At 44.2% G+C, this 27,215-nt stretch overlaps 1 protein-coding gene across 2 annotated transcripts in view; it reads right to left on the bottom strand.

Annotated features, from left to right (window-relative positions):
• Positions 1–13,134: 13,134 nt before the first annotated feature.
• The window catches only part of MYOF (myoferlin), a 157,946-nt gene continuing 143,865 nt past the window's right edge, over positions 13,135–27,215 (bottom strand). For both annotated transcript variants that reach the window (XM_081249981.1, XM_081249982.1), the window contains 6 exons: positions 23,358–23,499; positions 20,919–21,018; positions 17,363–17,553; positions 15,137–15,246; positions 14,622–14,769; positions 13,135–13,689 (listed from right to left, as the gene is read on the bottom strand). In XM_081249981.1, coding sequence (XP_081106107.1) covers positions 13,651–13,689; positions 14,622–14,769; positions 15,137–15,246; positions 17,363–17,553; positions 20,919–21,018; positions 23,358–23,499 — 730 coding nt within the window. In that variant the 3' untranslated portion in view covers positions 13,135–13,650. The remainder of the gene's footprint in view (positions 13,690–14,621; positions 14,770–15,136; positions 15,247–17,362; positions 17,554–20,918; positions 21,019–23,357; positions 23,500–27,215) is intronic.

Genomic DNA, 27,215 nt, shown 5'->3' with positions numbered 1-27,215 from the left:
CATTTAAAGCTTCTGTTTCCTTATTTATTTTCATTTTGGATGATCTGTCCATTGGTGTAAGTGAGGTGTTAAAGTCTCCTACTATTATTGTGTTACTGTCAATTTCCTCTTTTATAGCTGTTAGCAGTTGCCTTATGTATTGAGGTGCTACTGTGTTGGGTGCATATATATTTATAATTGTTATATCTTCTTGGATTGATCCCTTGATCATTATGTACTGTCGTCCTTGTCTCTTGTAACATTCTTTATTTTAAAGTCTGTTTTATCTGAATATTGCTACTCCAGCTTTCTTTTGATTTCCATTTGCATGGAATATCTTTTTCCATCCCCCCACTTTCAGTCTGTATGTGTCCCTAGGTCTGAGATGGGTCTCTTGTAGACAGCCTATATATGGGTTTTGTTTTTGTATCCATTCAGTGAGCCTTTTTCTTTTGGTTGGAGCATTTAATCCATTCACATTTAAGGTAATTATCGATATGTATGTTCCTATTGCCATTTTCTTAATTGTTTTGGGTTTGTTTTCGTAGGTCATTTTCTTCTCTTATGTTTCCCACTTAGAGAAGTTCCTTTAGCATTTATTGTAGAGCTGGTTTGGTGGTGCTGAATTCTCTTAGCTTTAGCTTGTCTGTAAAGCTTTTGATTTCTCCATCGAATCTGAATGAGATCCTTGCCGGGTAGAGTAATCTTGGTTGTAGGCACTTCCCTTTCATCACTTTAACTATATCGTGCCAGTCCCTTCTGGCTTGTAGAGTTTCTGCTGAGAAATCAGCTGTTAACCTTGTGGGAGTTCCCTTGTATGTTGTCGTTTTTCCCTTGCTGCTTTCAATAATTTTTCTTTGTCTTTAATTTATTTTCAATTTGATTACTGTGTGTCTCGGCATGTTTCTCCTTGGGTTTATCCTGCATGGGACTGTCTGTGCTTCCTGGACTTGGGTGGCTATTTCCTTTCCCATGTTAGGGAAGTTTTCGACTATAATCTCTTCAAATATTTTCTCAGGTCCTTTCTCTCTCTCTTCTACTTCTGGGACCCCTATAATGTGAATGTTGTTGTGTTTAATGTTGTCCCAGAGGTCTCTTAGGCTGTCTTCATTTCTTTTCATTCTTTTTTTCTTTATTATGTTCCATAGCAGTGAATTTCACTATTCTGTCTTCCAGGTCACGTATCCATTCTTCTGCCTCAGTTATTCTGCTATTGATTCCTTCTAGAGTAGGTTTCATTTCAGTTATTGTATTGTTCATCTCTGTTTGTTCTTTAATTCTTCTAGATCTTTGTTAAACATTGCTTTTATCTTCTCGATCTTTGCCTCCATTCTTTTTCCAAGGTCCTGGATCATCTTCACTATCAGTATTGTGAATTCTTTTTCTGGAAGGTTGCCTATCTCCACTTCATTTAGTTGTTTTTCTGGGGGTTTATCTTGTTCCTTCATCTGGTACATAGCCCTCTGCCTTTTCATCTTGTCTGTCTTTCTGTGAATGTGCTTTTTGTTCCACAGGCTGCAGGATTGTACTTCTTGCTTCTGCTGTCTGCCCTCTGGTGGATGAGGCTATCTAAGAGGCTTGTGCAAGTTTCCTGATGGGAGGGACTGGTGGTGGGTAGAGCTGGCTGTTGCTCTGGTGGGCAGAGCTCAGTAAAACTTTAATCCGGGGCTTCCCTGGTGGCACAGTGGTTGAGAGTCCACCTGCCGATGCAGGGGACACAGGTTCGTGCCCCGGTCTGGGAACATCCCACATGCCGCAGAGCAGCTGGGCCCGTGAGCCATGGCTGCTGAGCCTGCACGTCAGAAGCCTGTGCTCCGCAACAGGAGAGACCACAACAGTGAGAGGCCCACATACCGCAAAAAAAAAAGAAAAACTTTAATCTGCTTGCCTGCTGATGGGTGGGGCTGTGTGTGTTCCCTCCCTGTTGGTTATTTGGCCTGAGGTGACACAATACTGGAGCCTACCTGGGCTCTTTGGTGGGACTAATGGCAGATTCTAGGAGGGCTCACACCAAGGAGTACTTCCCAGAATTTCTGCTGCAAGTGTTCTTGTCCTCACGGTGAGCCATAGCCACCCCCTGCCTCTGCAGGAGACCCTCCAATACTAGCAGGTAGGTCTGGTTCAGTCTCCTATGGAGTCACTGCTCCTTCCCCTGGGTCCCGAAGCACACACCACTTTGTGTGTGCCCTCCAAGAGTGGAGTCTCTGTTTCCCCCAGTCCTGTCGAAGTCCTGTAATCAAAACCCACTAGCCTTCAAAGTCTGATTCTCTAGGAATTCTTCCTCCCGTTGCCAGACCCCCAGGTTGGGAAGCCTGACATGGGGCTCAGAACCTTCACTCCAGTGGGTGGACTTCTGTGGACTTCACCAGTTTGTGAGTCACCCACCCAGAGTTATGGGATTTGATTTTACTGTGATTGCGCCCCTCCTACCATCTCATTGTGGCTTCTCCTTTGTCTTTGGATGTGGGGTATCTCTTTTGGTGAGTTTCAGTGTCTTCCTGTCATTGATTGTTCAGCAGTTGTGATTCTGGTGCTCTTGCAAGAGGGAGTGAGAGCACGTCCTTCTACTCCGCCATCTTGAACCAATCTCCTCCAAGCCACTTTTTAAACCTAAATAAGAGAAACTATGCTGACTCTTAGAATTGATGTATTTGTTTTTCTTCTCTTACCCTTGTTTTAACCTCCTGAAAATTTTGTTTGATTCTTCTGCTTTTCTGTTTTTTGTGAGTTAACTTAAAGCCCCTTCTTCCTCTTTCTAAAAAGAACATGAAGAAGTTTAATTTAACACTTGGTGAGGTTTAAAGATGGACTTAGATCTCAATTTACTGGTTGGGGACTCTTGCTCAGGTTATTTTAAGCACATTGAGAGTTCTTTAGCAGAATTTACATTTTCTAAGTGAAAAATTTCCAAGTACGTGCTTTTTCTGAAGGATGTTGGAGGATTTTTCTGCCTCTCCAGACACAGAGGGGAGACTCTGTCCTCATAGGAGGTACTCAGAGAAGACTTATGGAAGCCTTATTATTAAGCCCTGACAGCAATCCCTTCTTCTCGCACTGCTCTGGGGGGTGTCCAGCAATCAGGGCTTGGGAAAGGCACCCCATAGAGATGGAGAGTGGCTAAGGAATGTCTATCAGGTGTGACTTGAACCCTTTCAGACTCTGCTGGGGGTGGGGTGGGGGGGTAAATTGGTACTACATTTCAGGAAAGCAGTTGGCATTTGTCTCAAGGGTCTTAAATATGCTCCTGCCTTTTTACTCAAGGATTTCCCCTCTAGAGATTTAACTTAAAAAACTAATGAAAATGCATTCATTCATTCATTCAATAATGGCTGCTCTGTGTCATATACTAGGTTGGCTGAACAAAGAACACTGTCCTAGGGGCTTCCCTGGTGGCACAGTGGTTGAGAGTCCACCTGCTGATGCAGGGGACACGGGTTCGTGCCCCAGTCTGGGAAGATCCCACATGCCACGGGGCGGCTGGGCCCGTGAGCCATGGCCATTAAGCCTGCGCGTCCGGAGCCTGTGCTCCGCAACGGGAGAGGCCACAACAGTGAGAGGCCCTCGTACCGCAAAAAAACAAACAAACAAAAAACACTGTCCTGCCTTTATAATGTTAACAGCTTAGTAGATCTAGAGGATGTGAAAGGCAGGCAAACGTCTTTGTCCAGGGTCATTTAAAGCAGCATTACTTAAAATAGCAAAGAATTAGAAACAGTATATGTCCAATGATAGGGGATTAGTTCAGGTATAAGAGATACATATGGGGCCTCCCTGGTGGCGCAGTGGTTGAGAGTCCGCCTGCCGATGCAGGGGATACGGGTTCGTGCCCCGGTCTGGGAGGATCCCATATGCCGCGGAGCGGCTGGGCCCGTGAGCCACGGCCGCTGGGCCTGCGCATCCGGAGCCTGTGCTCCGCAACGGGAGAGGCCACAACAGTGAGAGGCCCGCATACCGCAAAAAGAAAAAAAAAAAAAAAAAAGAGATACATATGATGGAATTTTAAATGGCTATTATAAATCAGTTTTTTCCATGATGTGGAAAAAGTTTTATGAAATACAGTTTTAAGAGGGAGAAGAAAACAAGCTATAAAACTGGTGTTGCTGTGAAGGCAAGGCCAGGGTAGTTCTGGGGATGGGATCCCAATCTCATATCTTTAAAAAAAAAAAGACTGGGCTTCCCTGGTGGCGCAGTGGTTGAGAGTCTGCCTGCCAATGCAGGGGACATGGGTTCGAGCCCTGGTCTGGGAAGACCCCATATGCCGCGGAGCAACTAGGCCCGTGAGCCACAACTACTGAGCCTGAGCGTCTGGAGCCTGTGCTCCGCAACAAGAGAGGCCACGACAGTGAGACGCCCACGCACTGCGATGAAGAGTGGCCCCTGCTCATCGCAACTAGAGAAAGCCCTCGCACAGAAACGAAGACCCAACACAGCCAAAAATAAATTAAAAAAAAAAAAAGACTAGAAGGAGGTATTGCAAAATGTTAACAGTAGTTATCTCATGATTGTGAGATTTCAGATATTTTTATGCTTCTTCTGCATTTTCCAAAGTTTCTACAATGAATATAAATTAATTTTGAAATCTTAAAAGCAATAAAGAGAAAAAGAAAATTACTAGGAGATGTGTTCAGGCCTTCTATGCTGTAGGTATAAGGAGAGAATTATCTCCCAGATTCTTCTATCTGCAACATTCATGCCAGGATCTCCCTCCAGGGCTGACATGAGCCCTTATCAGAAATCTTCACTACACTCACTGCATGAGCCGGTGGGAGCCTGGAGTGGAAACTCTTCAAGGACATATGTGGAACTGGTGTGACTGGGAAGGCCAATTGCTTTTACTCTGGAAGCCCCCCTCTCATTCACTGGGACAAATGTGGTGTAAGATTGATATAGGTAATGGAATGAAAATTACAGTAAAAATATAGCCCTTTGGGGAGAAAGAGACAGTCACTAAATAATTTAATTTAATCCTTAAGGTTTTGGTCCCCTAGTTTGATTTTGTTACTATTTCATCTGACCTAAATCATTAGTAGGATCTCAAGGAGTGGGAACAGCAGAGAGAATGGCTCTGGAGTCAGATTGTCCAGGTCTAAATCCTGGCTGCACCACTAAATTGCCAGTTACTTAACCTCTCTGAGCCATCCTCATATGTAGAAGAGGAAAAACACATAACCTACCCAACTGAGTTGTTGCAAAGATTAAATAAGAGAGCCTGGACCCAGGAGTGGGTGCTGCAGCTTGTCTGCGTTGGGCTCAGGTCCCTTCTCCACCCTTCTCTGTGCTCTTCTGTACTGCAAGGGGTCACCTATGCAAACTCTGTTCTTTGGGCCAGGAGACTGGAGGCAGGAGGAAGGAAAAGACAGGGCACTCTCCCTCTCTTGCTCTGCTTTGGGCGATGTTGCTGGCAGTCCTGAGATTTCGTGGGAGGTCCCTGTTCCCACAGGGCAACCCGCCTCCTCTCTGCTTCAGGGAGGGACCCTTTGTAATTATATAGTTCCCTCTACTGAAATCCCTGATGTGGACTCAGTTTCCTGATTAGACCCTGACACTCTTCCAACCTTTGCTGGACCTGAGGTTTTGAATGGCCATGATAAACAACTTTTATACAACTTTGTTCACTGATCACCTTTGCAATGAGTTTGATTACATCAAAAGAAGATCTCTGTGTTTAACCCCAGCATACTGTCCAATGACCCAATCATTTTGGGAGAGGAAACAAATGTTTTAAACAAATTATGTATTGGATATAAAAGAATATCTCTATAGGATATATGCAATATAAAGAATAATGATACAATGAACAGACACTCCTGTAGCCAGCGCCCAGTTTAAGAAAAAAATCCCCATTATCTTTGGACCCTTCTGTGGACGTTTTCCTGATTCCATCACCCCCTCCTCATCCTTAAGATCTCCACCCTCCTGAGTCTATCATCCCTTTGCGGATTTACCATGTCTCTGCTCCCTAAACAATATATTTAGTTTCACATGTTTTTAAGTTGTATATAAGAGAAACAATGCTGCAGTTAATCTCTCTTGACTTTGTTCTTCCACTCAGCGCTGTTCCTAGGGTTTATTCGTGTTGTTCCATGTAGCTGCGATTCAAAATGCTTTATGGCAGTTTATTCTAGAACCGCACCTCAGTGTACTTGTCCAATTAGTGTTCATGGCTACAGGGATTCCTGCAGTGTTTTGGTATTTCAAACATTCTTAAATCCATCTCTAGGCACACGTGTGTGGATGTTTCTCTAGGATTCAAACTGAGGAGCGGAGTGCCGGGTCACAGAGCAGGACAGTCACCCTTAGCAGATGCCACATTGTTTTCCACAGTGGTTTTACCAGTTGTACTCCCACCAGCTGTGTAAAAAATATACGCTGTTCACATCCCTCAAGGGTCCTTGATGTCAAACTTTTAAATCTTTTTGCCAATCTGGAGGTGGGAGAGAATATCTCATTGTGGCTTTAATTTTTATTTTCCTCCCTTTTAATGGGGTGAGTTTCTTTGCATATTGGTCATTCAGATTTTCTTTCTGAGAGAAGCCTGTTTGAGGACAGCTGATTGTATTTCCCTGAACCTTGGGGTCGTGGCTGACTTGGGGCAGCTGGGAAGAGTAAGGAGGGCCCAGGAGGGAGGGAGTCCTGAAGTCCAGGGTGGAGCGGGGCAGGGGCTTGGCTGCAGTGGTGGAGACAGGCTGAAAGAGCTACCTACCCAGGCTGGGGGCTTGCAGTTTACTCCATGCCTTGGTTAAGGACCCCCTCCTCTAGCTACTTTGACAACAAAATGTATCTGAGTCCCACACTAGGCATCTCCGAGCTCAGCAGGAAATGTCCGAGAAGCGAGGGGGGCTTGGTAAGGGGGTCTGTGGTGAACCCGCAGGCATGTGACTCCAGCCAATTTTTGTACTGTGAAGTATTGAGAGACCTTACAATCGGTTGAGAAAAGCTCAAAATATGACTCTTTCATGTGAATTTTTCCAATTTTTAAACACTGGCAGCTCATTATAGAAAGCCAGTTTGGGCCAAACTGTCGGCGCTGGATTTAGTTGTCAGAAGGCCCCTTTGTGACCTGTGTTTTGGTCACAAGACAGGATTCATGTCTTGGTCAGTCAGCAAGTATTACCTGTTGTGTGGGACCGGGATCCACAGGGAACAGGCAAAACCTGACTTCCTGGAGGGGGCTGTCTGAAGGGACCTTTCATTCTCTCAGACTTTTTCTATGTGTTTGTGGTTAAAAAAAAAAAAAATACATAGCATAGAACTGACCATTTTTAGGTGTACAGCTCAGTGGCATTAAGTACTTTCACATTATTGTGTTACCGTAACCCTTCCCACAGAATTCTCTTCATCTTGTAAAACTGAAACTCTGTACCCGTTAAAAACAACCTGCCCCCCGCCATCCCCCAGTCCTTGCAACCACCATTCTGTACCTCTGCCTCTATGATTCTGGCTACTCTGGGAACTTCATATAAGTGGAACCATATAGTATTGGTTCTTTTGTGTCTGGCTTATTTCACTTGGCAGGATGTCTTCCAGGTTCATCCATGTTGGAGTATGTTTCGGAATTTCCTTCCTTTTTAAGGCTAATATTCCATTGTATGTATAGACCACATTTTGTTTATCCATTCATCTGTTGATGGACACGAGTTGCTTACACCTTTTGGCTACTATAAATAATGCTGCTGCAAACTGGGCTGTACTAATATCTGTTTGGGTCCCTGCTTTCAATTCTTTGGGGTATATACCCAGAAGTGGAATTGCTAGATTATATGGTAATTCTATGTTTATTTTCTTGAGGAACTACCTTAGCATTTTTATCTGCTTTCTCTAATTAGGAATATGCAGTTAGAACTTGAAGGGGAAAATCAGTATCATTTTGGATAGTGGTGATTCACATCCTTTCAAAGGTGACATTTCAAAAGCAGAACACTTCTGTCACCTTCTGGCCCATATGTGTTTGGCTGTTCCTGTCCTATGATGATGATGATGATGATGATAACTAGAATATATTGAGTGCTTATTTTGTGCCAAGTTCTGTTCTAAACACTTTTGCATCTTTTAAATTATTTTATCTTTGCAATCATTCTATGGAGATTATTGTCTCAACTTTATAGATGAGGAAACTGAGCCACGGATAAGCAGAACCATAATACAGTGCAGGGATAGACAAGGTCATTTAATTCAGTGCTTACTTTCACAACTGAGGGAAAGGAGACTGGAGAGGAGATACCCAGAGTCACAGTGTTACATCGTGACCGAGCTAGGTGAGCTCACGGGCTTCCAGACGTCTGGAAACCCCTGGCCCCATGCTCTTGCTGCCTCTAAGACAGGATTCCATCTATTCATTTTGTTTATCCCGTTGACCCAGGTGAAACCTCATCTGAGCTGCTGCCGTGCTGCACTGGAATCCAGCTGGATATTCCTGGTCCTCCTCTTGATAATTGCTGGGGCAGGACTTCACTGAAATATGTCGGGGGGAGGATTACGGGTTTGGCTCTAGGATTTTTGTGAAAACACATGGAAGTAGCACATTAATATTAGTCAAGGACTGAATGGGCCTTTTTAAGAAGTTGAGATAAATTTTGGCAAAATCAGGTTGCCCTGAGAAGCATTCAATTCACTGTGAGGGAGTCGCTCAAAAAAATTACAATTTTTCTTTCTTGTTAAGTTTATTTAAATAGTAAAAATCTAGAGTCTGCATCTCCTGCAAAGTTGCACCCCTGAGGTTCTGAGCTTGACCATGCATATGGCGGGCCTGTGTTTTTCATTATGTTTCCTTACTTGTTAAGCTTTGCAGTTAGTCCGAGTTACACGTTTCTCTGGTGTTTTTCTTGAACTTCATGAACTCTGGCATTTCATTTCGGGGATGTATATCTAAGGGAAAAGCAGCCTTCCTTTGATCTTCCTTGGGACCCCATTATGTTTAACCTGAGAAAGATTAGGGAGTTGCCATTCAACGCTGAACACACACAAAACTCAGCTGCCAAGATGGCGGGTGCTTAATCTATTTACAACATCGACTCCATCATGAACTAATTCCACATCAAGCTGACTTTGAAAGGCATTCTTTGGAATGGAATTCCCATCTGCCTTGGGAGGCTACATGCATATGGTCCAGAGTACTGAAGGTATTGACCTCACAAAGAAATCTGTTCAGCATGAAATATTTAAACTGTGGAGGGTTTTTAAACCTTGAAATCATTGTCAACGTTGGTTCCCCATATGGTAGTCAAGTTGTACTTTCTCTGAACTGAACAGCCATTTCTGGAAAGCACCCTCACTTTCTAGCTGTGTTTGTAATAACATCTGCTCAACGGTCGTGAGACAAGTCAGTTCCAGTCTTTGGACAAACAATCCTCTGAGCTCGGGTGAACTCCGAGGGGCAAGGAGCTGCCACTCGGCCAGCACCTGGAAAACCAGACCACTCCACTCCCCTCAGCTTCCTTTCCAAAATGGGTTTCAGAACTCTGCCCATAAATAGCTCTTTAAAGTAACATGCAGGGCTAATTGTGACTTTTTTTTCCCCCTAGCCTGAAAATGAGAAAGGAAGAACAAAACAAAATCAAGCGTTAGCCTGTCAAGATTTTCAGTGCCCTGTCACTCTCAAGACGTTGATGGAGATTTATTTTCCTAATGAAGGCTCCAGCGTTAATGGTGGCGCTTGCTAGAATCAGTTAGGACTAAGTGTTATTTAATTCACAGTGAAGCGACAATCTGACTGGACTGTGATTAGTTCCAGCTTTTAGCTATCATTTATAGGTCACCAGGCGGCTAACAACCTCAAATGAGGGACCATTATCTTTTGACAAGATGAAGTGTTTTCGGGGGGGGATGGGAGGAGGAGGAGGGGTGCTACCCAGAAAGCCCAGTTCAATATTCTCTCTGGGAATTACTCATTCCTAATAGGGCTTCGCCACCACTTACTCAAAGGAGCTACACTAGTGAATACCAGTTAGGTGTGCTGAAGGCAAAGGAGGAAGACTTTCCTCAAAGCCATTCATGTATCTGCTCAGCAACTACTTGAGTGAGGCACTGTGGGAGAATGTGTCGTGGGGGGTACCTGGAAGGAAGGCTGATATTCAGCCTGCACATTTTGGTATGGCTGTTCTAGTTTTTTACGGCTGTTCTCCATTTTGATGGGGTGAAGCATCTGTTTGGATTGGTCGGTGCCAGTGCCATAATGATGGTTAAATATTCCAAATAACAATCTTGTCTGGAACCCTTTTTCATTTTGTTGATGGTTTGCTTCGCTGTGCACTTCTTAGCTTCTTTTAACCACAGTGCCATACCACCAGTGGGAGGGCTGTCAAGAGGAGCATGGAGCTGAGATGGTCAGGTAATGAGTGACAGACAGTAGCAACCCAGTGTGGCTCTATGCTGATACCAAGGCCAGTGTGTATCTTCTAGAACATGTGAGAACATTGTGCTGTTAATATATGAGACCATGGTGAGATCAGCAAACAGTTCTATTCTAAGAGCACCACAGAATCGAGGGGAGCAAGAAATGGTTCGATAATGGCAATGCTTTTGGGCATTTAGACAATGTTATACTGCAGTGGGACTGTCTTGCCATTATTGCTGAGTTGTGCACTGTTGGTGAGACTGTAAATTGCTGTAGACACTATGGAAAAAAGTATGGAGCTTCTTCAAAAAATTAAAAATAGAACTAACATATGAACCAACAATTCCACCTCTGGGTATTTATCTGTAGAAAACAAAAACATTAATTGAAGAAGATATATACACCCCATGTTCATAGCAGCATTTTTCACAATAGCCAAGATAGTGAAACAATCTAAATGTCCATTGATGAATGAATAAAGAAAATGTGGTATATATACACAATAGAATATTATTCAGCCATAAAAGAGTGGAATCTTGCCGTTTGTAACAACATGGATGGACCTTGAGGGTATTATGCCAAGTGAAGTCAGGGAAAGACAAATACTGTAAGATCTCACTTATGTGTGGAATCTGAAGGAAAAACAAAACACAAGCTCATAAGTACGGAGAATAGATTAGTAGCTGCCGGAAGCGGGTGGAGGGGTGGGAGTGGGTAAAATGGGTGAAGGGAATCAAATAGTATGAACTTCCAGTTATGAAATAAATGTCATGGGGATGTGATGTACAGCATGGTGAATATAGTTAATAATACAGTATTGCGTATTTGAAAGTTGCTAAGAGAATCTTTAAAGGTCTCATCACAAGAAAAAAAATTGTGTAACTATGGATGGTGTCGGATGTTAACGACTCACTATGGTAATCATTTTGCAATGTATACAAATTTGAATCATTGTGTTCTATACCTGAAACTAATATAATGTCACTTATTTCTCAATTTAAAAAAAAGCAAATAAATACAAATATTGAGGTGAAATTTCCAGACCCCCCCCAAAAAAAGTTAAGAGGAAAAGAACCCATACTGCCTGGGTTCAAATTCCAGCTATACCATTTATTAGCTGTGTGACCTTGGACAAGTTACTTAACCTCTTTATACCTCAATTTCTTAAAAAAAATTTTTTTTTAATTCTTATTTTTTTTAATTGAAGTATAGTTAATTTACAACCTTGTGTTAATTACTGCTGTACACCAAAGTGATTCAGTTATGTATATATTGTGTATATGTAATATTTATATACATTCATTTTTTAAATATTCTTTCCCATTATGGTTTATCATAGGATACCGAATATAGTTCTCTGTACTATACAGTAGGACCTTGTTTACCCATTCTACATATAAAAGCTTACATCTGCTAACCCCAGTCTCCCACTTCATCCCTCCCCCAACCTCCTTCCCCTTGGCAACCACCAGTCTGTTCTCTATGTCCATGATTCTGTTTCTGTTTCATAGATAGGTTCATTTGTGTCATATTTTAGATTCTACATATAAGTGATATCATATGGTATTTGCCTTTCTCTTTCTGACTTACTTCACTTAGTATGATAATCTCTAGTTGCATCCCTGTTGCATTATTTCATTCTCTCTTATGGCTGAATAGTATTCCGTTGTAAATATGTACCACATCTCCTTTATCCGTTCATCTGTCGATGGACATTTAGGTTGTTTCCATGTCTTGGCTATTGTGAATAGTGCGGCTATGAACATAGGGGTGCATGTATCTTTTTCAATTAGAGTTTTGTCTGAATATATGCCCAGGAGTGGGATTGCTGGATCGTATGGTAATTCTATTTTTAGTTTTCTGAGGAACATCCATACTGTTTTCCACAGTGGCTGCACCAACTTACATTCCCACCAACAGTGCGGGAGGGTTCCCTTTTCCCCACACCCTCTCCAGCATTTGTTATTTGTAGACTTTTTAATGATGGCCATTCTGACTGGTGTGAGTTGGTACCTCATTGTAGTTTTGATTTGCATTTCTCAAATAATTAGCGAAGTTGAGCATCTTTTCATGTGCCTATTGGCCATTTGTATTTCTTCTTTGGAGAAATGTCTATTTAGTTCTTCTGCCCATTTTTGGATTGGGTTGGACTTTTTGTTGTTGTTGAGCTGTATGAGCTGTTTGTATATTTTGGAAATTAAGCCCTTGTTGATCGCATCATTTGCAAATATTTTCTCCCATTGTGTGGCCTGTCTTTTCGTTTTGTTTATGGTTTCCTTTGTTGTGCAAAAGCTTTTAAGTTTGATTAGGTCCCATTTGCTTATTTTTGTTTTTATTTCTATTGCCTTGGGAGACTGACCTAAGAAAACATTGGTACTATTTAAGTCAGAGAATGTTTTGCCTTTCTCTTCTAGACGTTTTACAGTGTCGTGTCTTAAGTCTTTAAGCCATTTTGAGTTTATTTTTGTGTATGGTGAGAGGGTGTGTTCTAACTTCATTGATTTACATGCAGTATGCCTCAATTTCTTCAAGGGCAAAATGGGATTAATAATGTTACCTACTACCTTTATAGGATTACCTTGAGGACTACATTAGTTAATATGTATAAAGCATTTAAAACAATGGTGTGCATGGAGTAAGTACTTTAAATAAGTGTCAATTTCTTATATTAGCCTCAGTTTGGCCCACTGGCCAAGCTTTGGCAGCACACTGATAAGGGGTTTACAGCCAAGTGGTATGCCCTGGCACTCCATCCACTGAGACCCAGACTAGAAATTGCCTCCTTCCCAGCTTGGCCCACAGCTACAACAAACAGGTATGTGTCAGAGGCAGAATGTTTTTATTTGGATTCATCACAGAGGATGAATAGTCTCATGACATTTATCCATACAAAATATAACAATGGTTGCAGGCATAAATAAAAATTCCTCCACCTATTCTAACTACTTGATAATGCACAGTCCTTTTTTGTTGACTACAGATAAAGAAGTATATGAAGTTGAGATGCAGAAATTTTCAAATGTGATTTCAGCAATTTCCAAAAATTGAATTATAGAACTAGGACACAGGAAAAAAAGATGATTTTTAAATGGAACCAGCCACCTTGAAATATATTCTGAAAAAACATGGTTAAAACTTTTAATACTTCAAAAGATAAAAATGTTGCTTGTCGGCCTGACTTAGAGCCTCTGGGAAGTGATGGGCCTCGGTGAAGTAGTGTAACATGCCCCTGGAATATAGTCTCAGACACAAACAAAATCACTCTCGGTTTTGATCTGTAAACAGAGACAGGATTCCCTCATTGCTGGATGACTCTGGAAAAGAAGCCCTTGCTTCCATTATGCATTTGGCCTCACAATCTTCATTGACAAATAGTTCTGAAAAGGAAACAGAAAGAGGGCCATGTATATAAATAAATTAGGGATTCTCAATCTTGGTACTATTGACATGTAGGACCAGATGATTCTTGTTGGAGACTGTCCTGTGCATTGCAGGATGTTTAGCAGCATCCTTGGCCTCTACCCACTAGATTCCAGTAGCACCGCCAGTCATAAATGGGAGTCAAATGGGAGGTTTGTCAGTGTGCCTAGAAGTGCCTTCATTCCTCCATTCGAGGAATTTGTTGAGATAAGAAGTATATGAAGTCGAGATGCAGAAATTTTCAAATTCGATTTCAGCAATGAAGGCACTTCTGGGCACATTGACAAACCTCCCATTTGGACTCCCATTTATGACTGTGGAGACTGAGGGAGATTTGAGGGGGAGGTTATGTAATGTGGGCCTTAAAGAATGAGGGAGGTTTTAATAGACAAAACATGGGCAAAGGAACAGCCTTGGCAAAGGCATCTTGGCAGGTAAGGGCAATACTTGTCTGGGGAGGCTAGCTCTCTAGTTTGGGTGGAGTTCAAGGTTTGTGTAGGCCTATAATGAGCCCAGGATCTGTGAAATGTCAGGAGTTAGGATGCAGGATGGTTTGGAACAAGAAAGTCTGAAGGCAGGAAGATCCGTCAGAAATGCTGGCTGTGGTGTAGACACACATTCATAAAGGCCTAAGGGATTGCTCCTAGAATTCCTGAGACCAAAGTTTTTTTTTCAGACCATGAAGTTCTGCCTGTAATTCATGAAACTGTGAGAATGTAATCCTAATCACAGGACACAGTACTCTAAATTTTCCAAAGGTTGACGGGTTGTAACACCACAGCTGCTACATAGGTCATTTTACCCGATAGCAACAAAGGCAAGTACCAAGTGAGATGACTAACCATAATTCACACCCAAAGAGCCAATACCAGAGGCCGGGGACTCATACCGGTAAGGAGTACAGGAGCACGGCCACGAAGAGCAGCAGGATCAGCAGGACCAGCAGGCCGACGATGACCCACTTAAACCGCCGCCACACGATGAACCTCATGGTCTTGCATGGGTTGGTGAACCAGAGGAAGGAAGTTTCCGGTCGGCTGCATTGCAAAGAAATGGTTTTACCTACCCAACTCAGGAGGGACAGATATTTTATACCTCCGAGCATAATAGTTTAAAGAATGATTAACAACATTTTATAAAGTCAAGAAAAGATATTATTCCCCTTAGTTGGCTGAGAGAGCCTTTAACCTTTTATGGCTTTCTAAGATGCCGAAGACACACTGGACGTTGGTTTCATGGGAAGGAGAATGGTGAAAATGAAGCCAGATCACCAGCCTCTCCCTCCCCCATCTCCCATGTTCAGTACAAACTTCAGACAACAGCTAATCCATTGCATTAAGGCAATTGGAGGGGGGGCTTTCAGACTGCAGGTGTTTGGGGATCAGAACAAAGAGGGTCTCTCACTTTGGTGGGTCCAGCTTGGGGTTCACATTGGGTTCATCCCGTCCCTTCCCGGCTGGCCTCTCGTCGGCCTCCTTCTCATTGAGGACTTCCAACGTCATCTCCACTTTCCCCTTCAGTAAAGCAGAACAGGTTAAACACATGACATCACGTTTCACAAATATTTTCACTTCGACCCAAGGAGTATTCCCCAAGCAATGATTTTTATTCTTGTAAAACAATCCTTAGATTGCCTTAAATTTTCCTCAAGAGATTTCATCACATTTCCTCTTCCATGTGTTTCTGAACCGACTCCTTGTGGGAAACTGAGAGGACAAATTGCTTTCCCTCCTCCCTGCTTTTCAGTCTCTGGATCCCCATCATTCTAACTTTCTCACATCTGTCTCCTTGCCTGCTCACATACCTCCCTTTGTAACTTTACTTGGACCCAGAATAACCTGAAGACAGCTGATAACAATAGCTAACTTTTTTTTTTTAATTTATTTATTTTTGGCTGCATTGGGTCTTCATTGTTGGGTCTTCGTTGCTGCACGCAGGCTTTCTCTAGTTGCGGCGAGCAGAGGCTACTCTTTGTTGTGGTGCGTGGGCTTCTCATTGTGGTGGCTTCTCTTGTTGCAGAGTTCGGACTCTAGACGCACGGGCTTCAGTAGTTGTGGTATGTGGGCTCAGTAGTTGTGGCTCGTGTGCTCTAGAGCGCAGGCTCAGTAGTTGTGGTGCACGGGCTTAGTTGCTCTGCAGCCTGTGGGATCTTCCTGGGCCAGGGCTCGAACCCGTGTCCCCTGTATTCTCAACCATTGCACCCCCAGGGAAGTCCCACAATAGCTAACATTGACTGAGCACTAAGTGTGGGCTCCAAGAGAGCCATCGTGCTCCCTTTGGTACCCCCACTGCGTGGAGCAGTGCTGGCACTTAGTGGGCACTCGATGCACACTAGCTGAAGAGATGCATGAGTGAGTGAATGAATGAACGCTACCTCCCTGTTCACAGGTTCCTGACTGGTGCACTGGGCACTGTGTAAGCCTTCTATATGGATAATCTTGTGTAATGCTCAGGGCAGCCCTATAAATCAGGTTCTGCTATGATCCTCGTGTGCACATGAGTACACTGAGGCTGCGAGAGGTCTAGAAACTTGTCCACTCTTAGAGCCAGGCTTAACTAAGGTTGTAACAGGCTTTCAAGAACCCTGGCGCCCACAAGGTCACCAACAATTTGAGAGCTTCTGACCCTGACGCTCATTTAGGTGATGGAGCACAGATGCTTCCTCTGTGGATGAGTCAAAGGTGGGTGTCTGACTATGGCAAGGTGGTCCTTCTTTCCAAGCCTGTTCTTCGAATCTACAAAATGTAGGTAATGGCTGCTTCATGGGGTTATCTGCAGAACTAAATGAGGTTATGTACAAACTACCCTCTGGTGGCAGGAAGCTTATAAATGGTTTCCTGTGCCAGGGGTAGAGGAAGTGATGGACTGCAAAGGGCACAACAGAACTTTTGGGGCAATGGGAATGTTCTGGATCTTGATTATGGTGGTGGTTTCATGAGCATATACGTCTGTCAAAACTCATCAAATTGTGCACCTTAATTGTACTTTAAGTGGGTGCAGTTTATGTAAATTATACCTCAAAGTTGTTTTAAAAAACAAGATTATGATATAAGGCATTTAGTATGTTGTCCGGTTTATAATAAGTGGTGTAGAATATTATTATTAATAATACATAATGAATTAGTCTTTTTGTGACAGGGCATGGGAACCCGCACTTTTGCTTCTACATCAAAATTATCTTCAGTTTTCCAAATGTGCTTGTAACTTATGGCCTTCACGTTCATTGGATGTCAACACTCCCTATTTCCTCCATCTTTAAAAAAATTTTTTTTTTTTTTAAAGATGAGGACAGCTCAAATTTGAAGTTTCTTTTTCTGTACTGAATTGTACTGGAAGCTCAGCATAAATTAGCATTCCTGGTGGAGGAGAGTCCTAAAGAAATACAGCGCAACCACTTGCGTTCCCAGTTTTTTGACAATTCCAATCCCTCTATCTTCCACTCAACCTCAAACATGTGCTAACAGCATCTGCCACCTTCTCCTATAATCCCAGGTACAAACCGTTCCCAAAACTTAAAGTACCACCAATTTAACCTCCCTTATCTTATCCAGAGCAAATCTACTCATAAAGGGCAAAACCTAAAGGAGAAAAGGAATAAACGAGCCTCAACCAGGAAATACTCATACATACAGCCATCACACGGGAGCCATCTTTATCTGCGTAGCACGGCCACCATCCTTTCATGGACTTCTGTTCAAAGAGAGAGGCGGTTTTCACTTTAAGGGGGTTCACGGCTTTGAGGTCAGGAATCATGTCCAAACTACATTTCTCTGGTGATTTTGCTGGAATGATGCTGTGATGCAAATCGAGTTCCAGGAAACCTAGCCAAGGAAACATTAAACCCAAATAAATTTCAAGTGGATCAGACGTTGTTCACAAGTGAACAGAATGTACTTGTCAGAAGAGAGGTAGACCATGACTCTGAACAGGTGACAGGTGAGTTAGAGAAACAGATCCTGGTAGGCAGTTAAAATTCTTTCCAGATAGAATGGGAAGTGGCAGAAGAAGTATCTGTCCACTGCTCTGCATCTCACAGAGAACAACCCATTTAATTTCTCAGAGATAGGAGCATAAACAGAGTTCTTCTGCAAACTCAAAATAATTAAACATCTCCAGCCAAAATTTCCACTAAACTTGGACTTGGAATTTGCTCATATTGGTTCTAAACTTCCCCTAACATAGTCATTTGGCTTTGGGTAAAGAAAACTGGTACTTGGAACATGGGAAGCTCCACTGAACAGTCAAGTTCAAGTTTCTCCTAGTGTAACCTCAAAAACAAGAGTTTGAGAAGGAACATTGAATTCTCAACAGAAAGTTCTCCCCAGGAACTAGGAAGCCCAGCTCAGGGTGCCTGGAGAAGCACAATTTTTCTTCCATGATGTGAGGCATTAACTCTTTTGTAGTTAATAAACTGTCTTTAACTGACTGTCTTTGGGGCTTGGGAACTCCCAGGAAACCTCTCCTTCAGAACAAGGTATGTGTGTGTTGGGTCATGTCTATGGACTACAGGGACAAGAGGTGGTCTTCAACAGTAGCAGCAGAGAGTAACAGGGAGGTTGTGGCAGATTCTCTATAAACTTTTAGGCTCAGAAACTGCCCTTCATCTTACAATGCATCCATAGCCCACAAGCCTTTCTAGAACTTACGCCTGCTTTTATTTTGTCTCTCCTTTTGGTGATAACTGCAACCATTTGCCCACTAGCCATTTAGAAATAAAGTCATTCTCTTTATTTGTTATCAGACTCTTTCATTTACATTCCAAGGGAAAACCCTCTACTATTCTTTATGCTTTCTAAGTTAGCACACTACTGTGGACAGGGAATGTTGCCTGCCATGCCAGTAAACAAAGAATGTTGCCCATCATCCCAGTTCTACAAGGATCAAGACTGAGGCTGTGGGGCTTCCCTGGTGGCGCAGTGGTTAAGAACCCACCTGCCAATGCAGGGGACATGGGTTAGAGCCCTGGTCCAGGAAGATCCCACATGCCGTGGAGCAGCTCAGCCCGTGCACCCCAACTACTGAGCCTGCGCTCTAGAGCCCGCGAGCCACAACTACTGAGCCTGCGAGCCACAACTACTGAAGCCCACACACCCAGAGCCCGTGCTCTGCAACAAGAGAAGCCACCGCAATGAGAAGGCCGTGCACCGCAGCAAAGAGTAGCCCCTGATCACCACAACTAGAGAAAGCCCACGTGCAGCAGCAAAGACCCAACACAGCCAAAAATAAATAAATAAATGGGGAAAAAAAAAATGACTGAGGCTGTGCCCTGAGGGGAGTTCAGGATGGAGAAAGACAGGAAGCATTCTGACCTTTGGATCTGCCTCTAGATAGTTACGATGCATACCTAAGGAATAATTTCCATGGGCCCAGGATCTCGTATCTCCGCATCTCCGCAAACACAGAAACGCACTAAAATCATTAACTTGAGATGTCTGCTCTTTGTGATTAGCAGTAATCTTTTGATGTTTGACTAACTTTTTTGTTTTTCCAGCAAAAACCTCTTGTGTCCTGGCTCCCCCCTGACCTCTTGGGAGTAGTTCCTCAGAGCTATCTGAGAGGCTGTCTCCTGGGCTGTAGTCCTCAGTAAGATCCCCAGACTCACAACTTTTAGGTTGTACGCTTTTCTTCAGTCAACACTTTCACACTCATTTGTTCGTTCAGCTCTTATTAAGAGCCAGCTAAGTCAAAGGCACCGCACTCCGTGTTGTAAAGGGGAGAGGGATGAACAAGACACAGCCATTGGCCGCTGTGGGCTTTTCCTCTGCCAGGAAAGATGCTCTGGAAGCAGGGAGATGAGCTAGGGGCTTCTGTAACAGCTGGCTACGAGAAAGTGAGGTCTGAACTGGCAAGTGGCAGAGATCATAAAAATAAGAAAATAAACGTGCATGATAAAGCAGGTTACATTGTTTAGGAAGGTGGTAGGAAAGGAGAGGAGGACCCACAGAGGACTCTGGGTGCTTCTGCCTAGGTGGCTGGGAGAGGCTGTGAACAGCAAAAGCGGTTCATGAGGCGAGCAGGTATGAGGTCAGGGAAGAAAGGCTGAGTTTGGTCTTAGTCACGATAAATTTGAGGTGCCAGCCGAACACAAAGGTAAAAGTTTCTGGTGGGGAATGGGGAATAATCATCGTGAGAGTTTCTTTTTTTTCAAACGTAGAGCATTGTGTAAGTTTAAGGTGTACAATGTGTTGATTTGATACATTGCATGTTGCAGTATGAGTCATCATATTTCTTGTTACTATGGGGCAGGCACGGTGGGCAGTCAGGCTACACCTCTAGGTCTAGGAGTTATACCTCGTTGAAAGTGAGAGTTGAAGCTTTACCTTCAACAGAGGTGAGGGCTGGTAAGTCACTGAGGGAGCCTGGGGAAGAGCTGCAAAACCCCAGGGAGGGCAAAGGCCTGTATTTAAAGAGGAAGAGGCGGACTTCCCTGGTGGTGCAGTGGTTGAGAGTCCGCCTGCCAATGCAGGGAACGTGGGTTCGAGCCCTGGTCTGGGAAGATCCCACATACCGCGGAGCAACTAAGCCCGTGCGCCACAGCTACTGAGCCTGCACTCTAGAGCCCGCACACTACAACGAAGAGTAGCCCCCACTCACCGCAACTAGAGAAAGCCCGAGTGCAGCAACAAAGACCCAATGCAGCCAAAAATAAATAAGTAAAAATAAATAAATAAATAAAGGAAGAGGAAGAAACAGAGCAGGCCAATGAGACACCCAAGGCCTGGGAGAGAGAAAATAAGAACACTGTGCTTTGGGGGGGCCAGGGTGTTTTAGCAAGGGCCTTTTACCCCAGAGAAGGGCGGGGCATCAGGGGACTGCAGTGACCGCTGAGAGCAGCGTGGAGGAGGAGGGAGCCAATTCTGAGGTGCTGAGAGTAGGGGGAGAGGTTTGGAAGTGGAGGTAAGGCTGTGGCATCCCTGAAAACAAAATCTGTGTCTTCCTAGCAAGACAGGAGCTGGTGCAAAGGCCCTGGGAGTGGCTGGGGTCCGCAGCGCCAGTCACTGTGCCCACTTCTCAGAGGACCTGGGGCAGCGGATGGGCAGGCCACCCCGCTCCAAGGGCATCCAGGCAGGGGGTGGGACCCCACCCCACAGTATTGGAGAGTTAAATAATTGCTTCCAAGTTTTAATTGCTTTTACTAATTTCAAGCACAATTTCTTAGAAAAAAGTATCCAAAGGTAAGCCTTACCCAAGTAGTCATCCAGAGAAAACTTGTCATTATCCCATATCTGAATGACCAGTTTGGGTGGGACCCGAGATTCCGTTTGGTCCTTACTCCAGAAATGCTCCTAAAATGCCAACAGGAACAGACAAACCAAAATGACACTGATTACTGGATTCTTAACACCCTCCCCTTGGGCCTCTTGAAAACCCAGCATCAAGGCATGGGGCCTCTTCTCTCCTTTGCATCCCCACCCGAAACCCCACCCTCTGGCCTACCCCTCTACCCAAGGTGGACATAAGGCGATCGGGCTCCCCAGGAAATCTCAAGACTACCAGCTGGGTGACAAAAAGGTTGTCCCAGGCAATTCCCAAACAGAAGGTTTCCTGCCATGTTCCTATCAGTGTGACTTCCTGCTGCCATTCCTGCGGTGTGGAGAGTGATGATGTCTCCTGACCTGAAGACTGTAGCCTGCCTAGATGATCCTCCCAAAGCCAAGCCATCCCAGGCCAGACCGAAATATCCCCTGCTGAGGAGTTACTTCTGCTCAGCGACCTCCCCAACCCCCCAAGGATGTCCAAGTACACTCATTTCACACGGGGGTGAGGAGATGGGGGCCCACATTTCACTCTTTTGTTAGTGCAGATTTAAAATGTCCTGGCATTTCTGGCTTTTGAAAAATATTGCTGGGTTTTATATACCGTGGTCATCTAAGACCCTCAGATCAGCCTAGAGTAAGGTGGGGAGAGGATGGGATAAGTGTCCTCCAGGTTCTCACCTGTTGTCGCTGCTTCTGCCCAGACAGTATTAGCCCAGGATAATAATGACGTCCCCACAGCCTGATTACACCTAAGTTCCTCTGGCCCCAAAAGAAAGGGAGATCCCCCAGTGCTTCATGAATTTGAAGGAAGGTTGTTGGATTGTTTCTTGTTTTTCAGATGACATTCCAGGAATGGTCCCTTTTGCAGGGCTCAGAGGGCCTGGCTCTGAGGGGCTGAGAAGCCCACTCTGCTGCTGTCTGGCCCTACTCGGCTGTCCTGTGTGGGGTCATGCTCCAAGGACTACTCAGGATGCTGAGAGGTCCAGCTCTAGATGTGAGTAAATAGGAAAGGTAACTTTACCCAAAGGCCTACCTGACCCCAAATCTCTCGCTTTGCCCCCGGTCTGTCTCATTATCTGAAAGTGTGCATGGTTCAACATCAGGATGAGCCTATATGTCTCTAGAAAGTGCCCTTTGAAGGCATTCATCTCACCTGGACAGAAAAAGTGCTCACTAGAGCATCAGCACTGAGTAGGGCCAGCAGGGGGTAGGGCCTGGCCAGATGGGACATAAGGCAGGTATATTCTGATCAGGTGTAGGGTGAGGAGGTGACCGGGCAGAGCTGGGAAAAGTTTATATAATATGGCAGGAGGGGATGGGGAAGGGAGAAATGGGACAAGGGCCTGTAAAAGACATCTGTTGTTATTACCTACCCAGGTTTTAGGCCCCCCTTTTTGGATGAAAGCACCAGATTTTCCTTAGAGATTCCCTTCCCCCAGTCCATGCAATCTGGGGAGAAGTGACTTTATCCCTAACTCCACAGTCTCGCCAGTCAGAGCGCTGCATCCCTGGGCAACACTGGTTCAGAGATGGACACGTGGCCTCAAACAGGCAGACGCTGGGGCCCAATTCCAGAACTCTGGTTGGTGCCTTTGGGGATTCATTCCCCTCTCTCTGCTGAGGTTGCCGAGAGGGCAAGATACAAGCTGGGGCTGCTGGCAGCCACCTTGCACACACACCAGGGAGTGAGGCCCATGGAAGAAGGCAGGGCAGAGGGGTGGAGAAGGTGAGAGAAGTTTCTGAAGACATCAGTTCAACCCAGGCTCCAGGCGTTCCTTAAGCCGGCCAACCCTAGACTTTTTAGTAATGTGAACCAGTAAATCACCTTTTTTGGTTTAAGCCAGTTTGAGTTGAGTTCTGTAACTGAGAGTCTTATAAATTAAGACCAGGAGGGCCCTGAACCCTCATGGAAGTGCTCCTGAAGGAAGGCAGGCAGATGCTTAAGTTTAATAAGGAAGGTAAGAGGGATATTTCACCTACATTAATATTTTGCCTCTGGTTAATTAGTGCAACAGTTCTGCTTATCAGGGGAAGAAATCAGTTTCCCTGTGATGTAAACATACACTTAGGTTGTTGTATGTATTGACACAAGACCCCCACTTACCAGATCCTTCCCCCTGCTGCCAACATGTCAGTGGAAGCAAAGCTGTGCTCCTTATACTTCTGTTAGAACTACACAAATAACCGCCATAGCTGTGTGACCCTGGGCAAGTATCTACCCCACTGGGGCCTCAAAGTCCCCATCTGTGCCAAGAGGAGCTGGACCCATGACCTCCCAGACTCTGAACAGCCCCAACCTTTTCTGAGCATCTGCATTAAGGAAGACCCATGACATCCACTCCCCACGGGCATATTTCAGAACTCACTTTTTTAGCAACAAGGCAGAGCTGTTCAGCTGGAAGGTAGTCAAAAGGGAAGACAAATCTCCAGTTAAAATTCCCTTCACCATCCAAGGACCTGTAGTGGACATCTGTTTTCTGTTTGTTTTCTTCATTGCCAGGAATCCAGCTGAAAAGCAGAAGCAAACAGACTTAGCTTCATGTGATTGACAAGTAATCTAGCCACAAAATTGCACAGTGATTAGGAGAGAGTGAAGGGCAGGAGAATTAATGCACTTTTCTTGGGCAGGTTCCAGTTATCTATGGAGCTGGGGGGTGATTTATGAAGGGGAGGCACTCTGTTGCATCCAACACACGTGGTAGCCAAATAAAATGTAATTCCTCTAAAACCAAAGCAGGAAACCCTTTAGACTTCAGTTAACAGGGATAAGGTGAAATTTTCTGGAAAATATCAAGAATTTAGCTTCTATTTTGAGACTGGTGAAGCTTGCTGGCTATGTTTTTAGTCTAACTATAACTCATCAGCGTCTGTCATCACTGCTGATAGGCTCAATGAATATGGGTCAGTTCAAAATTTTAGCATTTTCTTTTCCATATTTTACTTAAGCACACAAAACACGCACGACTCAAGTAATCTTACCACTTCATTTTTAACTTATTCTTAAGTTTACTACGATCACATTAATGAGACTAGCAAGGGAGATGTAAGCTGCTATATCCATACTCATATCTATGAAAATTCATTTCCATCAACAATGGGACATCTTTTTTTTTTTTTTGCGGTACGCGGGCCTCTCACTGCTGTGGCCTCTCCCGTTGCGGAGCACAGGCTCCGGATGCGCAGGCTCAGCGGCCATGGCTCACGGGCCCAGCCGCTCCGCGGCATGTGGGATCTTCCCGGACCGGGGCACGAACCCATGTCCCCTGCATCGGCAGGCGGACCCTCAACCACTGCGCCACCAGGGAAGCCCTACAATGGGACATGTTAACCCTCGGCATCTGGAAAGTTCCCTCTGGCCTGTGCCTGGCACACAGCAGGCCGGTTGGAGGGAGGAATGAATGAACGAACATTTCTGGGAGGAAGTGTTATCACATCTGCCAGCTATGGGCAAGACTCCTGGTTTGGGACCAAAGGAACACGAGATTTTAGGCTGGACAAGTAGTGGAATGCATGGATCTCAATACCCATCAGAATCACTGGAAGCAACTGGGGAGCTTTGAAAAATATTGATGCCGGGGCTTCCCTGGTGGTGCAAGGGTTAAGAATCTGCCTGCCAATGCAGGGGACACGGGTTCGAGCTCTGGTCCAGGAAGGTGCCACATGCTGCGGAGCAACTAAGCCTGTGTGCCTAAAGCCTGTGCTCCGCAACGAGAGAAGCCACCACAATGAGAAGCCCGCATGCCACAACTAAAGAAAGCCCGCACACAGCAACGAAGACCCAATGCAGCCAAAAATAAATAAATACTTATTTATTTAAAAAAATATATGTTGATGCCTGGATCCCCCAAATAAAGACTATCAGTAGGAGGCAGGCCTGCCTGTGAACCGGCTCTGCCATTAACCCTCTGAGCTTCATCTCCCATCTGTAACATGAGGTTAGTGATATGTGCTCCCTTCACATGGTCAACCTGAGGACAAAATGAGAAGAGCCGGAGTGGGAAGGGGAAATCCTTAACTCACGTTAAGGATCAACTACTATGAACCAGGTATGTAGAATGCCTTATTTCATTCTTTCCAACTATATAACTAGCTCCATCTCACAGATGAGGAAGCTGAGGTTCAGAGGGGATGCACATCTCATACATCCAGTGATAGACAGAATTAAGTATCACTCCCAGGCCTGTCTGACTCCAAAGTCCAGGACTATTACTCTGCTTCAAAGGACCATGGAGACTAGAAAGTCACAAGCTAATATTAGGTCCTATTATTAGTAGTGGTATTTTTTTTTTTTTTTTTTTTTTTTTGTGGTACGCGGGCCTCTCACTCTTGTGGCCTCTCCCGTTGCGGAGCACAGGCTCCGGACGTGCAGGTTCAGCGGCCATGGCTCACAGGCCCAGCCGCTCCACGGCATGTGGGATCTTCCCGGACCAGGGCACGAACCCACGTGCCCTGCATCGGCAGGCAGACTCTCAACCACTGCGCCACCAGGGAAGCCCCTAGTAGTGGTATTGATAGCAATCAACTATACTAGTTTTACTTTTTCTAGTCAATTGACTAACCAGGTAAGCTGAGTTGAAAGATTCCTTTTGACAATTAACTTTTAAGCTTTTGAACTAACTCACTGAAGAGAGTCCACACTCTTTGGCTGTGACCTTGGTAGCTTCAGCTTCTAACCCATCCCTAAACAGCACCATCATCCTCCCCTAGACTGCTCACCCACTGTAGCTTTTCCCTCTTTTTCAGGAATCTTTTCACATTTTAATTTGGAAACAAGTTAAGCAACTACTCTAAGTGTATGCATTTGTGTACTTGTACGTATAACTTTATATGTAATACCCATATGCTTGTAGTGCTAAGCATGTTATTTGTGCATTATCCATCTTTTCACATACAGTAATTAGATTTCCATTCCAAATATGACATGGTACTTTAGATCTTGCTTTATTCTTGGATTACTTGAGTTATCTCTCAGTCCAGTATTGAATTTGTTTCCCTGATTGGGAAAAAAATGCTTATGGTAGTCAAATAAATTTGCATATATATAATTAGCTGGAATTAGTTTTCCTTGGGGAATGGTAATAAGATCCTGAAATGAGAAAGAATAATGAGGAACTTGATGAAACATTCCCTGTTTATAGTGAACCTAAATGACAGTAATTACGTCTTTAACAAAGGTTTGATTGAAGGCCACTTGGGATCATAAGTGAAACTTTGTTCGCACTTTATGAATATATTAAATTTCAACAAGTCTTATCTTTTACATATCAAGGAACCAAACTCAATCCATGTGGACTAGTAATAATAATAATAGTGTGATGGTTAATTTTATGTGTCAACATGACTGGCCGTGGGGTGCCCAGATTAAACATTATTTCTGGGTGTGTCTATGAGAATGTTTCTGGATGAGACTAGAATTTGAATTGATGGACTCAGTAGATGGACCTCCCCAACGTGGGTGGCATTAGCCAGTCTATTGAGGGCCTGGAACAGCACAAAAGGCAGAGGAAGGAGGAATTCACCCCCTTTTTCTGCCTCATTGATTGAACCAGGACATTTCATGTCATCTCCTCCTGACCTCAGACTGGCATTTACGCTATTGGCTCCCCTGGTGCTCAGGCCTTCAAACTCAGGCTGAATGATACCCCCAGCTTTCCTGGGTCTCCAGCCTGCAGATAGCCAATCATGGGACTTCTTAGCCTCCATTATCATGTGAGCCAATTCCTCATAATCTCTCCCTCCTTCTACACATACACGCATCCTACTTGTTCTGTTTCCTGGAGAACCCTGACTAATGCACATAGTGTTTACTATCTGCCAGGCGCTATCTTCAATGCTTTGAGTAACTCAATCTTCTGAATATTCCAGAGTGGTGGATACTATCATTATCTCCAACTTACAGAGGAGGATCAGTAAGCTTACTAACTTGTCCAGCTAGTAGGGAAAGTACCAGATTTCAACCCAGGTAGTTTGATTCCAGAGTCTGACTTCTTAATCACTGGGTTCTGTACTCACTACCAACGTATAACACAATGTGTGCCATAACTAAGGAGCCCGGCTACCACAACTAAGATCTGGTGCAACAAAATAAATAAATAAATATTAAAATATATATATATATATATAAAACGCGAAACTGACATCAACATGAATTATTTGGAATTGAACTATGCAAGTAACAGAATAATGAACACCTATGACACGTTGCACATTGGATGCAGGCACTC

This window comes from Mesoplodon bidens (assembly GCF_964165515.1).
Source record: "Mesoplodon bidens genome assembly, chromosome: 1".
Taxonomy (NCBI): domain Eukaryota; kingdom Metazoa; phylum Chordata; class Mammalia; order Artiodactyla; family Ziphiidae; genus Mesoplodon; species Mesoplodon bidens.
This window is presented reverse-complemented; position numbering and strand designations above follow the sequence as displayed.